At 41.3% G+C, this 16278-nt stretch overlaps 1 protein-coding gene across 1 annotated transcript; it reads left to right on the forward strand.

The window, feature by feature from the left end:
* The first annotated feature begins 187 nt into the window (after positions 1–187).
* On the forward strand, positions 188–16256 carry zmp:0000001174 (retinoic acid-induced protein 2). Its single transcript, XM_026920094.3, has 2 exons — positions 188–534; positions 11096–16256. Exon 2 carries the CDS (start codon positions 11188–11190, stop codon positions 12901–12903), a length of 1716 nt encoding a protein of 571 aa, XP_026775895.2. The 5' UTR covers positions 188–534; positions 11096–11187; the 3' UTR covers positions 12904–16256.
* Positions 16257–16278: the final 22 nt, after the last annotated feature.

Here is a 16278-nt window from a genome sequence, read left to right on the forward strand (position 1 = left end):
GGGAGAGAGAGAGAGAGAGAGAAGCAGAGAAAGAGAGAGAGAGAGAGAGACACAGAGAGAGAGCGCTCGTGCACTGAACCAGGATTTTACCCACAGCGTCACACTTAACGCGCGCGCGCGAGCGCCCCACTAGTAAGGGGAGGGGGGAGGCGGGGGGAATCGCGAGCTCGGCGGCTCGAGCGCTGCGCGCGCAGCTCGACTGTCACACGGCTCCGTGCTCCTTCTTCATTTCGGTGGCGTGGGGGGAAGAGATAAAGAGGAGAGCGCGCGCCTGTCAGCTCTTCTGTCGGGAGAAATTGAAAAAAAAAAAAAAAAAAAAAAAAAAAAAAACGCGGCTCGCGACTCGTGTGTGAAGCGTCCGGTAGCGCTTGGTTTCGGAATAACGACACAATCTCCTAAACGTCGACGATTTCATGGGTCTGCGGGGAGAAAACGGAGCGAGCGGTGACGAAAAATCCAGAAATAATGCGTGATTAAACGCCAGCTGAGGCTTGACATCTCCCCGTGCTTCATTCTCGTCGAGTTTATTCGAAGGTAAACATCGTTTGTCATATAACAGGCTGCGTCCCAACACTTAGCCCAGTACCCTTCTAAATATTCAGCTATGCCAAAATAACCGTCTATAGGTTGCATAGTTACCAGCCGTGGTTGTATGATTTAGTGCGGTCGCATTATGTGGTTTAGGACGCAGCCGCCAGGTTTCCTACACAGTCACTGCGATCTCTAGTGATCTGTTGAGCTTAATGAAGACGTCAGTGACCTGTGGATCCCAGGCCTAATGCTGAACCTAGTGCGGAGCTGATAACAGATTTAACGACGTTGTGTTGCGCAAACAGAAGCTGCTGGCCACACAGGTGCGTGCTGGAGCCTGGGCTTTAAAGAGCCTGTAGGGTGGATCTTAAAGAGACAGAGATTCACAGCCAGCACTAATGCCTTCCAGGCTTAAAGCCATGACGCCAGGCCATATGTAGGCTAAACGAGGCTTTTACACTCTCACTGCCTCATTATTACACTCTGATAAATAAAGGGTGCTAAACTGTACCTTCTGGCCTGCTGTGCTACCACCAAGGCTACACCTTTTTTATAAGCTACACCTATGTTTCTTTTACCTGTACGCTTACCGTTTACTCTGTAAGATACATACTAAAGGTCCAAAACATGCACCCTCGATGGTACCACCACCCACTGGGATAATTAAAGGTACACTTGGTAGGCTGCTATCACTTTCTTTGTCGCTGTGGTGGTACTCACAAGGTGCACACCTTTTGTTTGTGCATACCTTTAATTTGTATAGTTTTCCTAGAAAGGTGGATGTAGTATACCTTGAAAGCTTTACTCTAAAAACTAATTCCGGTTTATATACACTATATACACGTTTCCAGAAGAGAAATACACGTTAAAGGTATAAAACATGCACCCTCGATGGTACCACCACCCACAGGATAATTAAAGGTACAGTTTAGCACCAAGTGCACTCTCAGAATTAAAGGTACCAAACTATTTTTCTTTATCACTGGAATAGTAACATCAGGAGAACATGTTTTGTATATTTTACATTCTGTAAAATTGGACCACTACATACTAAAGGTACACGCACCCTTGATGGTACCAAGACAGCAACTCAGAAAGGTACAGTTTGAGCTAGCCGATGGTGCCAGCATATATTTACATTTTTTTACGTTTTGCCCTTTCAGTAAACACGGTTTATTATTTTTAGACCAGGATAAATGTTAGCTAAACCAGTTTAAACTACCCTGATGCTTGGCTAATGGGGGTAATTCATACCATGGTACAGATTATTGCTGATTAATGAAAAAAATCCACTAAATTTTAAATATCGATATTTTAGCATGGAGCAGTGTCAATGTAGTCCTCTATTAAAAACGTTTTTATTATACTGCAACTGGCTAATCTCGAGCCAATCTGGAAAATGATGAGATGTTAGCAAACCAAACAGATTGGTGCGATGCGTCAGATTATTCCACAGCGCTGCTTTATTCCCAAATCTGATTGGAGTTGATTCATTTCCTATAACAGCATCTCTGACAGTAGTTCCGGCTGTAGTTCAGATCACAGGTTTATATTAATACGCTGTATTAACGCGGTATCGTTTCTATAGTAACACCTCATTCAGTTGTATGGTTGCCGATCTACGTAATCTAGGGCTAATAATAATTGGATTTGTTGTTACTTCACAAAGAAAAACGTGTAATTGTGGATATGGCGAAGTTTTCTGTAAGGAGATGTTTATTTAACATTGGAAGGAGGAAGGAGTCTCCAGTGTCAGAGTTTTCCGTCTGGAGAGCGCCGGGCCACATCACACCACTGTGTCATGGATTATTTTCCTATTACAGCACACCTTCAAGAATGTTTTAGACATCATAATAAAACAACCAGGGTTAAAGGAAGTCCTATATCCATCTGCAGGCTCGTGTTTTTGTTTAGGCTTTGGGGTTCAGAGGTGTTCATGGTGTCTAAAATTATTACAGCAGAAGGTTCTATTCCTTCAGATACAAGAGTGTATTACAGATAAAACGGTTTTTAATAAGAAATCCCTTACAGAGTCTAGAGCTACAAAACTGTCCATTGTCGATCAAATAATGATCACGTTTGGATCCTACAGCTGCTAGTGTGTTGTATTCCTTCCCTGGAAGTGCATGTCAGAGCTCCATCTGAGAACCTGAAGAAAGTGTGAATGAAGCGGTGCTTCCAATCAGCTGAGTACCAACATTGTTAAGGCTCAGAAAGAACCACTGCAGGACGTTGGGCATTGTTTCAAATTTCTCAAACTGCATTTCAATGCAATTCTCTTTCAGTCCTAATCTGCACTAATGTTCCTTTAAGAGCCAGGATGACGCTACTGTATTTCAACCAGTGACTGGACTGTGGGGGTCATGAAGGGGTTAAGCGGTCTCCATGGTGATCGTTGACGTCTGGCTGTGTGTGTGTGTGTGTGTGTGTGTGTGTGTGTGTGTGTGCTGGAAGGGTTCAACAGAGGTTGATCGCTGCTATATTGCCTCATTTGCACGTTTTAAAAGGATATTAGTTCATGTTTGTATTGTCCTGCTGTTTTCAGCTTGGAAGCTTGTGTGTTTTTTTTTCTGGATCTGTGTGTGTACACACGTGTATACAGATTAAAATAAAAAAAAAAAACATATTTAACTGAAAGGTACTTCTTGTCAGTAATATAACTCTTTCTACTACATTTAATGAAGCAAAAAAAATATGGTTCTGTTTGGACCTGCTTGTGTAGGCACAGGAATGGTAACCCATTTATCATTTGTCTCTTTTAATTCCTAAATAGGTCTTTAATCACATTTTAAGTCTTAGTTTCTTCCATCAATTCAGGCTTGTCGTCTCATGTGTTCCACTTTAAGTAACAAAAATTTGTGACAGGATGAGGAGTATTGCTCCTGATGGTGCAGAAACATGAAGACCTCTGCAGCCCTGACATTTTCATTGCTGTGATTTACTCTGGGTAAATACAGAGGAGAGAATGAAGCATCAGAGGGATGAGAAGGCATCAGAGTGTCCAAGATAAAGATCCTGGCTTGCCCACTACAGTTGATTAAAGATCTAAAATTAGGTGAATGAAGACCCGGTTGCTCAAGCATTCATCATTAACTGAACCACTCTGAAGCAACACAGGCACTTAGGAATGGACTGAGGTGTTCTAGCTCCATGAGCTCTTCTCTGTAGTCATGCACTGTGGCTTCTGTTGTGTTGTTTTGACGTTGTTTAGCACAGCCCTTTTTAGAGAGGAGGAGTGAAATGTGGAAGCTATTACAGTAGAAAGGAGGGGTTGGAATGCAGACCAGTCTTCTCAGCTGGCACTTTAACCTTCCATAGGCGCCAAACCTCGTGCCAGCGTTATCCATCATACAGCCACCTGGGTGCTGGGCTTAGAGCTGGACTCTCATAGCTCTGATCACTGGTCGGTTCTGCTTTTTACTCTTTATACACCATTGGTACTAAGCAGAACATTGAACAAACCAGTAAAAAAAAAAAACAACAGGATTATGTAATATGGCCCGACATGAAGCAAAGTGGATTATTTTCCTACAACAGCACACCCTGAAGTGTTTTCTGCTTCTTATACCAGAGCAATTTTCCAAACATTGTAATTGATGATTGATTAATGGACACCACGTCCTACTTTCTAACCCGTTATATTTATATCTAACGTGGAATGTCCACAAGTCACTTTAGTTCCTGTTATAACTTGTGTTACAGCAGCTATCAACGGTCATTCTTTCACTAACATCTCTTTTTCTCTCTCTCATGAAGTTAATGACAAAGCACGAAATTCTGAAGACTTTGCTGTGGTGGAAAAACAAAGTGCTGACACTGAAGACTCCTTCCATAAATATTAAACAAACATATCCCTACAGAAAGCTATTTATTATTAGCTTTACATTATTCAGACTATAGAAACGATAATGTATTAGAAAGAGCGCATTTATATTGACCTGTCCTTTGAATTATATCTGGAACTACTGTTAGAGCGTTCTCTACAACAGCACTGTAGTATATCATGGTGATGGGTGTCATATGGAAACCACTGAGCTAGATAATGTTTAAGCTCGGCCATTTGGTCAAGTTTTGACCTTATTTATACTTGTACTCCCATTTATAAACACTGTATCACTGTATCTTCATTGAATGGGGTTATATTTTATTTTTTTGGCCACAACTGCCATGTTTTGATTTATGTCTGATTATTTGTTATGCATATGTATTACTTGATCTGCGTGTCTCAGAGGAGTACATAGGCTTTTATCGATATATTTCATTATTGGTAATAACTGTTTCCAGTATCCATTCCATTGTATTAATCCCCCTCCCATGCTGCCCTTTGACCCTGTTGTCATAACAGCAGGGTAGAGTTTCAGTGCTGGAGGAGCGTTTAGCGGTAATGATAACGGATGTGTAGGGATAGTCTGTCTGCTGTCACACTCAGCAGATCCCAGATCACATTACGTCATATTTAATTAAAGCCTCCCTCCTCTGGAGCTTATTTATAGCATCTGGTCCTGCAGGCCTCATCAGAGATGTAGGGATGAGTTTTACATTTACATTTATTCATTTGGTAGAGGTGATGTGTTTCTACCCTGAGGTTGGTTATTTTCTTATAGCAGCAAAATGCCAATTACAATTTTTTATTTTTTAATGAATGACACTTCGTACTTTTTATCCATTTATTGTTACATTTAATGGTGTTGAACATCCGCGAAACAAGTTAGCTCCTGTTCTCACGTACGGTATGTTATAGCAGCTATAAACATTCATTCCGTCACCAGCCTCTTCTCTTTTCTGTCTTGAAGTTGATAAGACAGAGAAAAACACAACTTGTCATGTGACAGAGTTTCATGTGGCTTCGGCATAAAAGCTTCAACATATCAACGATTAGATGCTGTTCTTTGTTAAATCTTTGCTTTTAGGGTTAGTTTATGTTAAGCATCATACAAAGCCTTGATTAGCTGTTACTGTAGTAGAATGAGCACATTAGTGGAAACCTGTGATTTGAATTACAGCCAAAATTATGATCAGAGCTGCTGTTATAGAAAATTAATCAACACCTCCTGACTAATCATATTATTTATAAAGTCGACATCAATCACATCATCATGCCTTGAAGCACTGAGATAAACACCGTGTTTGAAAATGTGTGATTTCCAAGGTAAGGATTAGAGTAAGGCAGTCTGATTCTAGACCAGCGCTAAGACCTGAAGTGTGTGGGCTAGAGATAGGAACAGTACAGAGGTCACATCAAGTCGTTTTGAGGTCAGCGGAATCACAGGGTGTTGCTTATTAGCATTCTGCTCAGGGAGACAGAGGGCTGGTTTCATGACGATGCATTTTTCATGGAGACCCTGAAACACTGCCACCTCTGTTTCTCTACTCTAACTGTGCTGTCACTGTAATCATTAACTCTTCATGCTTGTGTGTGTGTGTTTGAGGCTATCTCTGCACATTGGCCTGTGTGTTTGCATTCATTCAGCCTTCATAAACTAACTCATGTTTTGACTGCAGCCTTGCCAGTCTATCAGCACACTGGTGTAAATCAGTGCCCATCCCTGACCTTCTGCTTCAGCAAACATCCATCTCTGCTTTCAAGCCAGATGCTCCTCTCTAAGGCATATGCATCACTGTGTGTGTGTGTGTGTGTGTGCGCGCGCATGTTTAGCCTTACCAGTCTAGCTCCACGTTTGCAGATAGCACTCTCAGAGCTCTCTCTATCTCTCTCTCTCTCTCTCTCTCTCTCCTTCTCTCTCTCTCTCTCTCTCCCCCTCTCTATCACAGCCTTGGGCTTTAGTTGAGCTGTGTGCAGATTCAAAGCTCTGGCCTTGAGCTCAAGACAAATCGGCCATTCACTGGCCAGATAAGATGCCAACCTGTACAGTGCCAAACCTGTCCTGCTGCCACTCATGGGATCTCGGAGGGAAGCGGTGTCTCTGGAGGCAAATCGAAGGTTTAGTTCCAGTGAAATCGGCTCACGCTTCCAAATGTTGGTGGTTAGCTGTGGGCTCACTGGAAGACGTTCCTGGTGCACTAAGAGAGGCCTGGCCTCTGTCTAGCCTTGTGTTCGTGGTAGCATCTGTTTCGTGTCTATAGACATGAAGCAAATCTTTGTGCATATACAAATAATTAATCATAATAAATTAACTTGTTTTCACTTCAGCAGGACCATCAGCAGTCATGCGACTGGATTAATGCTCTCCGTAAGATTGCATGGTGCATTACATGAGTCATAAGATTCTTATTGACTCTAAGGCTATTATATTTAATGATGCATTTCCTATCTTTGGGTTTATACTCAGCGGACAACTGAACCAAACTGCCCTTCTATACCGCAGCACTTCAAAATTCTTGATTCTGATTGGTCAGTAGGTGTTGAAGGCAAATCATAGGTTTATATTAATGTTTCTACATTAATGTTTCTATAAGTGTTTCTATAGCAACAACTTACACAAGGATTTGTATGGTGGATGCTCCACATAAACAGATTAAAAAAGTGATTGTTGATATGGTGAAGTTTTATATGAGGAGATGTTTATTTAACATTTTTGGAAGGAGTCTCCAGTGTCAGCTCTTTATAACAGTCAGAGGAAAAGATGTAACTTTAAGATTCCAGCAGCTTTGCAGTTTCTCTGAAACATGACAAGCTGTTTTTTTTATGTCATTAATTTCATGAAAGAGAAAAAAGAGATGCTGGTGATGGATCGCCTGTTTATACAGTAGATGCTATAATGTAAGTGACTTGTTAATGTTGTGGAGGTGCTGTAATTATAAACAGAGTAAAAGTATGACATGTCCTTTAATTAATAAAATATTGTCATAGTTGGGAACTTGCTGGAGTATAAGAGGAATAAAACACTTGGGACATGCCTTTACTGGAAAATGATCAACTTCAGGGTGGTAACGAGCATCACACCAGCCTGATTTATTTTCCTATAACAGCACACCCTGAGCGTTTTAATCCTTACATATTTTTCTGTGATCCATGATTGTGTGGCTTGTTCTGGTTCTTTGTAAAGCAGATAATGAAGGTTCAGAGAGGACACTTCTTGTCAATCATGTCTCGGAGTCCTCCTTTTTGAGTGAGCACTACAGTCAGTGGCTTTCCTACACGATGGTGGTGCAGAGAGTAGCAGGAGCAGCAGGTCATGACACACACTGCCCCAGTGCAGGGCAGAAAGGGCAGCTGTAGATCACAGTGATGTCCAGGAGCTCGGGAGACTGCTGATCCCAGACCAGTTTTATTGTCTCTGCTTTGTAATTAACTTTGCGGAGGTACTGTCACGCTGACACACTCGCTCTGTGCACACACGAAGGCTGGATATTGGTTATTAAAACTAGGTAGTATTATTAGAATAGTCAGTATGATGGTTTCATGGGTTGTTGGTGGTAAGGCAGTGTTTGAATTTACACTTTGTGTGTGTGTGTGGGCATGTTTTATATCTTGGTGGGGACCAAATGTCCCCATAAGGATAAGAATATCTGACAGTTTTGGCCTTGCGGGGACATTTGGATGATCCCCATGAGGAAAATTGTTGGTTTTTTTTTTCTTTAATACAAAAACTTCAGCTTTAACAATATTAATAAAAATAAATAAATAAATAAATAAAAAACCTAAAACCTAAAAGCCAAACGAGATCTTTTTTTTTTTCCTCTTAAGGTTAAGTGTGTGTGTGTGTGTGTGTGTGTGTGTTTTCTGAAAGGTAAATAGGTTGAAAAGTGTTTTGCCACTTTGGGCTTTATCTAGTTTTCAAGATTTTAAAAATATAGCTATAAACAGTAAATTATTTCCACATTGCACCTTTTTTCCAGCAAACATTTGCTATCAACCATTTATCAAGATAGCATAAAATAAACTATATTGATCCCAAAGGAAATTCTTGTGCCAATTACTCAAACCAATACAAAAGAATGAAGATAACAATGAATAGATTTCTTAAAAGAATACAGAAAGAGATATACTAACATAAAATTAAATAGAAATATTCCTTAAGAACTGTACAAACTGCAAAAACTATGATTCTTGCTGCAGAAGGAAAGGTGTTGTATTTTATAGCTATGTTTTAGTTTAGTGTTAGTAGTAGTAGGTTTTAGTAGTTGGCTGTGCACGTGCTGAATTGTGGGAGTAGATTATCGAGCTCCATCCCTCATCCCGCTGTCCTCTCCATCACAGGAGCAGTTGGGGGCACAAAATGGCTGTCCCAGCATGCAGCGTCAAAAATGGATTCATTGGCCTGCCGTTGGCATGACAACAGTCCTGCGGATGGACCAGAAAATTGTTCCCAATTTGTTACATCTGGTCCATTTTCTCTGTCTAAAATGGGACCAGGCATTCATTTAACATCATCTGACAGAATCACATTTGGAAGGAAATGTAGAAAATTTCACAATTTATTGTGTGCGCATGAACATGATCTGCCTAATACTGAAGATTCTGGAAAGATGCCATGATGAAAGTAACAGATGGCTGGAAGGGAGGAGAAAATACACCAAAATGATTATGATGATTGATGGTTATGTATTTTTGTACCACAGCGCTGTTGAATACTCAGTTCTGATTGGACAGAAGTAACAGGTTTCTATTAATGCTCTCATTCTAATATGTTATCGTTTCTATCTTAACAACGTACACAGAGACATTTCTGGTGGATGCTCCATATCAACAGATGAAAAAAATATGTATAATGGTTATGTGGTGAAGTTATCTGTAAGGAAATGTTTGTTTAACATTTTTAGAAGGAGTCTCCAGTATCAGCTCTTTGTAACAGTCAGAGGTTCAATTTTTTTCTTAGTAACTTAAAAAAAGAGAGGTTGGTCAGGGAGCAATTGTCTGTAGCTGACTACTGTGTATGAACTCTGCCAAACCGAAAGCTATCCTCTATCCCACCATTTTAATTTTAATACAGTGATCCCAGCTGGAATATAACATCTTCTGGATAAATCATTGAGAAAGCTGGCAGTCCACCTTGTTGCCTTTCCAACTATGGATTATAATTTATTGACTTTTCTTCTTTGTTCAGGATTTATGTCTTAGCGATTTGGCAGTATGTCTCCCAGATTTTACACCCTAAAATGAGATTCATGAGCTGGGTATAGCACTCGAAGCACGTGTTTGTTTTACAAAGCCTTAAACAAGAGTCTCAGAACAGGCTGAGCTATTGATGACGTCATGTTGCCATTTTGGCATGAACAGTGTAAGGACCGAGATTGATTGTAAATTAAAGACAGGCTCCTGAGGAGAGACAGCAAGGATAAAAAGCGCACACACAAGGGCAGAAATAACGTAAGTGAGGAGACTTTTAAAGCTTTTTAAAGTCGATTGTTTGCATGAGTGCTGGCTTTTCAGTTTGGTGTTTTGTTGTGCTCCATGGAATTTGTACGTGGCTTGTAGTAATTTGGTTGTAATGTTTTCGAAATTAAACAATTAAATTTGCAAGTACATTCACCCCTATTTTCACCCCAATTTGGTCACCTGCCAATTGCCAACCGAGAAGGCTGACATGTGCTTCCTCTCTGAGACACGTGAAGCCAGCCGACCACATCCTTTTGAGCTATTTTCCCATTAATTTGTATTTCCATATATATTTTCATCCTGTCCATTGTAAGTTCATGACAGGTCTTTACAATCTATGAATTTCCACAAACTCCAAGACTATGCTTTATAAAGGAAGTCACGGTGCTGTAATGAAACATTTCCCTGTTAAGCAACTACTGCCCGGAGCTTGACCTTTCAACCAATGACTCTCCATCATTCTCTCCTTCTCCTCTCATTCTCTCTGCTTTTATATCATATCTCTTCTTTCTCTATCTCTCATCATCCCTGTCTCTTCCTCCTTCTCTCTATCTGCATCTCTACTCATTCCCTCTCCACGCTTGCCAAATGGAGGTTTACTTTAGAGTGCTGCCAGCATCTTGTGTAATAAACTCCACACTGTCTGGCTCATAAACAAATAAACCGAGGCTCTCCGAGTTAATTTCATCAAATTCCTCCCTCTTTCCTTCCTCCCAGGCAATTGAAGCCATTCCGTTCATTGATGCATTCCTGATCTGTTTAGACTCTCCCTTGGTGCGTTTGCCTCTCATGTTGTACAGTGTCTGTGTCCATGTTTCCTCTCTGCTGTGGCAATATCACAATTTTCACAGCTATTTGCAGCAAAGACACAGATGTTCTAGTTTTGGAGTGCAAACTAGAGCTTGGTGCTGCCTAATTAGATGCAGGCTCAGCATTATTTTTTGGCTAGTTAAAATTTGTCAGAGAAATATTTACTGTTAACCTAATTCTTTATTGTTTGTGCTGTTTACACTTAATTTTATATCGAAACCTTGGATTTATAAGGTTGTATTTGACAATTCTGTGATTTTTATGGTTTTGAGCCATGAAATTTTGACCCTCAATAACATGGAAGCACATACAACATTTCAATAAATTTTTTTAAAGCAATAAACTGGTGTTAAGTTCTTGCATATATTATATGACAAACTAACAAATAGAACCTTATAATTCCAAGGTCTTGCTTTGCTAGATGTTATTCAATGCTAGCATCTAATACTTTTGTTCTTCCTTTTGAATTTACAGGGTTGGTCCCCAGAATTCTCTCTGAAATATGAAAAACTTGCTATGAAGTTTTATACCCACAGTACCTGAAGGAGGCTGAAATAAAAAAGGTGATGGAGCACCCGTACAAGGACTCAGTCCCAGTAGACATGGCAAATCCTCAGGAAGTCTGCAACAGCACAGTGGGTGGAGTTGACAGCATTGGCAAACTCGAGAGCGAGACCAGTCCAGTAATCCCCAATGAGACATGGAATGTCAGTTCTCCTACCATCTCGAAGAGGTCTGTCTCTCCTCTCTTGACGATTCAGGCAGCTCCTGTCGTTGCCCCCAATACAGAATCTCCTGGAGGGGTTGCTCTTAAAGTGGCAACCACAGTTCTTCAGCCCATCTGCTTGGGCGAGAGTCCAGTTGTGCTACCCATCTTAGCTGGCACAGCAGCTGCTCAGGTTGGGCAGGCTGGTACTACGCCATACCTGATGACCAGCCAAGGGCCCCTTTCCCTGCCCCTGGTTTTAGAGCAGCAGGTGCTGCAGCACCTGAACCCACAGCTCCTCCAGCAGACTGCCACTTGCCCAGCACTCTCGCTACAGAACAACATGCTGTGCCAGAACCCTTCAGTCGCTCTTGGGCCTCCCCCTTCTCTGGACCAGAAAGGTGTTGGTCCAGTCCTGGATGCAAGTCTGCTTACCCTTCTCCAGAACCCAAATTTTGCTGCCATCTTGCAGGATCTTTTTCCTGCACAAGGTAATACCTCACCTACTTGTCATCCAGTGACTTCCCCGCAGGCAGACCCTTTTTCATCTGCTTTTCTCCCCCCTCCACCACTTACACACCCATATAGCTCCCCACTTGCCCCACTAGTGCCTCCAGCCACTTTGCTTGTCCCTTATCCAGTTGTCATTCCCCTGCCAGTTCCACTTCCAGTCCCAATTCCCATTCCAGTCCCAGTCTCAACTTGTAAGGACACCAAGGTTGACAGTGAACCCTCTAAACCTGCTTGCACTTCAAGTAAGAGCACTCAGACTTCCACTTATGACTTCTGCCCTCCTGTGATGATGCCTAGCAAGGATATGGCATTCCAACAGCCACCTCTTCAGTCCAGTTCATCCCCAGTGGTGACAGATGGGGAGGTGCTAGACTTGTCCATCAAGACCCCTCAAACTGTACCACTGCATAGTGGCAGTTCACAGGAGATCCAACCTCTTCAGCAAGACAGTGTACTTGATCTATCTGTATCCAGTGATAGGAAGACATGCATCCAGTCATGTAGTGTCTATGGGCCACCACCACCTGACCGAGACAGAGCCTGCATCTCTGGAGAGGATGTCTGTAATGGAGCTTTGGCTCTGGGGGTCTTGCGACCAGTAGATTGCACTCCCAAACTGGACTCCAAACTGCTCAGTGGTTTAGCGTCACTGGAGTTTAGTCGGCAGCACAAGTGGGTGGTGGACAGTGGCAGCAGTGGTTCTGTCACCAGTTCAGTACACGATGCTGCTCTTGGAAGTAGTGGCAACATTGAAATTGTTAGCACTTCACAGACAGCCAAGGTTATTGTATCTGTGAAGGACGCTATGCCTGCGATCTTTTGTGGCAAACTCAAAGGTCTGTCAGGCGTCTCCACAAAAAATTTCTCTATTAAGTGTGACGCCAGTCAAGGGGGTTATGCTGCCCTGCCTAGATCCCAAGGAGAGCAGCGGGGAGACCCTAGTGACACACTTAAAAAAATCCCCAAAAACCGAGCGATTAAACTGAAGAAGGTCAGCTCCCAGGAGATCCACATTCTACCCTTAAAGAAGCAGCGTCTGGCTGCCTTTCTACCCAGGAAATAGCAAGGACTCTGCTGTTGATGGTGTGAGCTAGGGGACGCCTGTGGGATGGAGACAGAATGAATGAAATACGGTGCATACAAAAGCCTGAAGGAAGGAAGGAGGACATTGAGATAGAGAAACTGGGAGAGAGGGCGAGCAAGGAAGGAATTAGGGTTTGTTGATGCTAAAGGCATTTCTGGCAGAAACAAGACTTAGACACGCTCTAAACTGTCCAGAAATATTTAGGGCAATGCTGGCCGCCTCTAGTTTGCCTGGTCGGCATTTGATCCATTCATTATAAAGCGATCAGAGAGATTGTTTAAGTGGCTGAGTCCACAAGAAATAGAATATACAAGGAGCTGAAAATGACAGACTGCAACACTACTGAACAAATCACTCACATTTCCACATTTAATTTCCCCCAAAACTGCTCCTCTGCTATGCATTTTGATTTCGGTCACACATCGCCATGAATTATTCATGACTTCTCTAATCTAAATGTCCATTAATATGCATAAGCTCAGTTCAGAGATTGTGCCAGCTGCCAGAATGAAATCAGTCCTGTATTCCTCATACAAACACAATGTGACGAATTTATATTCATCTCCGTCTGTTCTGCTCATACCAAATGCTGTTTGCTCTAAGTTCTTGTGCAGGACTCACCCCAGGTTTTGTTTCCAAAATGAACTTTGTGTGAACAGATTTTCGTTTTCACTTGGGGTAGTGTGTGACCTCCGTGCTTTGCCCTGTTAACCGGTAATCGCTGTATTAATCAGAGGATCAGCTAAGCGGAACATCCACTTTCAATGGGGGGTAGGGCTAGCAGTTAGCACAGCGGGCTAATAATGACTTGCCAAAGCAAAAGGTCTCTTTCATTAACTTTGATGATCGGCAGAAATGGTTGCCAGTGGCAACAAAGCACAGTTTTCATCCTTCTTTCTGGGGGAGGGTGACTGGGGGGGTGGGGATGGAGGAACACACTGCCCACCCATCTCAATTAGAACAAAATAATCACCAGGGGCTTGCCTATAGCACAGTAAATGCAATTTAAAGGGGTTATTAATGATCTTTGTGTGGGTTTGCTTTTTTTTTTTCTTTTATAGAGATTTTATGAGCCCTCCGAACTGCAGGCCTGCGTTCATAATTTCAGGCTTAACTGGTATTATCTACTCGTGTTTGTTATTGCAACATGTCTGCTTCTAAAATTGGGCGGGGTGCTTATTGCACCACTAGCTTTTACTTTTGTTATACTAAAACCCCTATGAAAATGACAACCAATAAATCAAGTTGTTTGTGTTTCATATTGCGCTCCCCCCATTCCCTGCACAAGCTTTCTGCATACGGCATTGTGTGTGTGTAACAACTTTAAGCTACTCTCCCACAGTTTAGTGATTGAAAGAGGACAATTTAATTTGATTTTTGTCCCCTTTCAGGTCTCATTTAGTTTGACACTAACTAAACGAATCTGTTTAGTACTCCAAATATCATGAAAACACAGAAAAAAAAAATCCAGCCTTAGAAATGTCAGGACTGTCAGCACGGTGTGTAAATTCTGACTCACATTCCTTGACCTCAGCTACATCACTCCAGTTCATAATTGGTCTGAAGAGCTTGACCAGGTAGATGCATCACACAGCGTCGCACGATCATGTTAACAAACGTGGTCTTTCTGGCAAGCTTTCTAAAAAATCATATCTGTATTTCTATCTGTTTAGAGCAAATTATCTGTTCAGTTCAAATAATATATTTGGTAACATCCCTAATTTAGATATGCATATACAGTAGGTACTGTGTTGTTGATAGAGCTCCGGTTATCAATACTTCTACTGGAATTTTGTGTGTGTGGTGATGAGGAGGGCTTTGCTGCTCTGAAATTCACTGTGTTAATTCACCCTTAGTGGCTAATCTACATTCACCTCATATGTGTTTCCCAGTCCACACTGCATTGCACATTTTAGTGTTTTCCTGCTCTAACACGCACCTTTAAGCTCTGAAAGGGCTTGATTATGAGTTGATGTGTTGAGTCAGGTGTGTGAGATCAGAGAAACTGTCTAAAGGAGCAGAATTGGGAAACCCTGCCTTAATGTAAGCATGTTATGAGACATTATTGGTGTTTTGAACAATTCCGAAGGCATGAAGGATATGAGAATGAAGCAGTCAGAAATGAGATGAAGGAAAAATCACCCTTGGGGAAAAAAAAAAAGGAAAAAAAACCCTTAAACCCACAAAACAGGATCAATGATGTGTCTCAGCTATTCTTTTCCACTACGCTGTGCTAGCTTAAAAGGCTTAGCAGATCTTCAGATTTGGTCTGCACCACTCAGATTCACACACAACACTAATTTAGTCAAAGCCACAGAAACGCCCAATGAGCCGAAAAGCTTCTAACTACACATGACATCAAAAAGCTGACTTTGAAGCTCAGCAAACCCATTTTCTCAAATTTGACTCGCAATCTGTAATTCAATATCGTAAATGAACGGCTCTCTTTATAAAAAGTCCTACGTCAGGTTCTTGAACACAGCATGGGGTAATTATGCCTCGTAGTGTTTTTATTCCTGTATGATGAGGGGAGGATTGCTTAATCTTCGGCGTGTTTAGAGTGCCAGAGTGCTTTTATTCATAAAGCAGCTCAGAGCTGAATCGCTTATCCATGGCCTGCTTTTCTGAAGGGTATGGAGAAGAAATCCGGAAAAGGAATCAAAGACTAAAGATGTTTATTATAATCTTGATCTTAATGTTCTCTCCTCTGCAAATATGATTTTATTTAAAGATTAATCCTAGCACAAAATTAGCTGAAATTGCCAATCGAGACGTTCAATGGTTATTTAACAATTATTTGATTCATTGTGTGATCAAACAGTGATTTTATATAATGTATCATAAAAATATGCATTTTTTTGGATTGTATTAAACTGAACCTCTGTCAAAACTCATCAGCATTAAGTAGCTGTAGATTCATAATGTGTTAACAGTGTGCGCCTACAATATCGGTTTTGGGGCGAAACATGCAACCGTTGCACAAATACTGAATCCTTTGTGTGAGTGTGTGTGTGTATGTAAGGGAAAACCCGACTTTATGATGTGAACGAATTCACAAACTCATCCTTCCTACTCAAAAGACGGTACGTGACACTTTGTAGGAGTTGATAAAATATTCTGTGGGAGATGATTTTTTTTTTTTTTTTTTAAAAACCTTTTGTAAATAATGGAGCAATGTGTTAAGGACTAAATGAAAAAAGAAGATGGCCATGTTTTTAAATTATTTATTTATTCTTATTTGTATCATTTAAAATGTGGAAAAAAATGTGTATGTGAAGGGTGCATTACTTTTAAAAATGTAACATTAAAAATGTCTATTCACATCTGAACAAGTGTTTTGAGCTTCTTTTGCAT

The sequence above is a fragment of the Pangasianodon hypophthalmus genome, chromosome 16 (genome assembly GCF_027358585.1).
Source record: "Pangasianodon hypophthalmus isolate fPanHyp1 chromosome 16, fPanHyp1.pri, whole genome shotgun sequence".
Classification (NCBI taxonomy): Eukaryota; Metazoa; Chordata; class Actinopteri; order Siluriformes; family Pangasiidae; genus Pangasianodon; species Pangasianodon hypophthalmus.

Bases quoted from the DNA above. Each gene is read 5' to 3' on its own strand.
- zmp:0000001174 (XM_026920094.3), top strand. From the start codon at position 11,188: ATGGAGCACCCGTACAAGGACTCAGTCCCAGTAGACATGGCAAATCCT.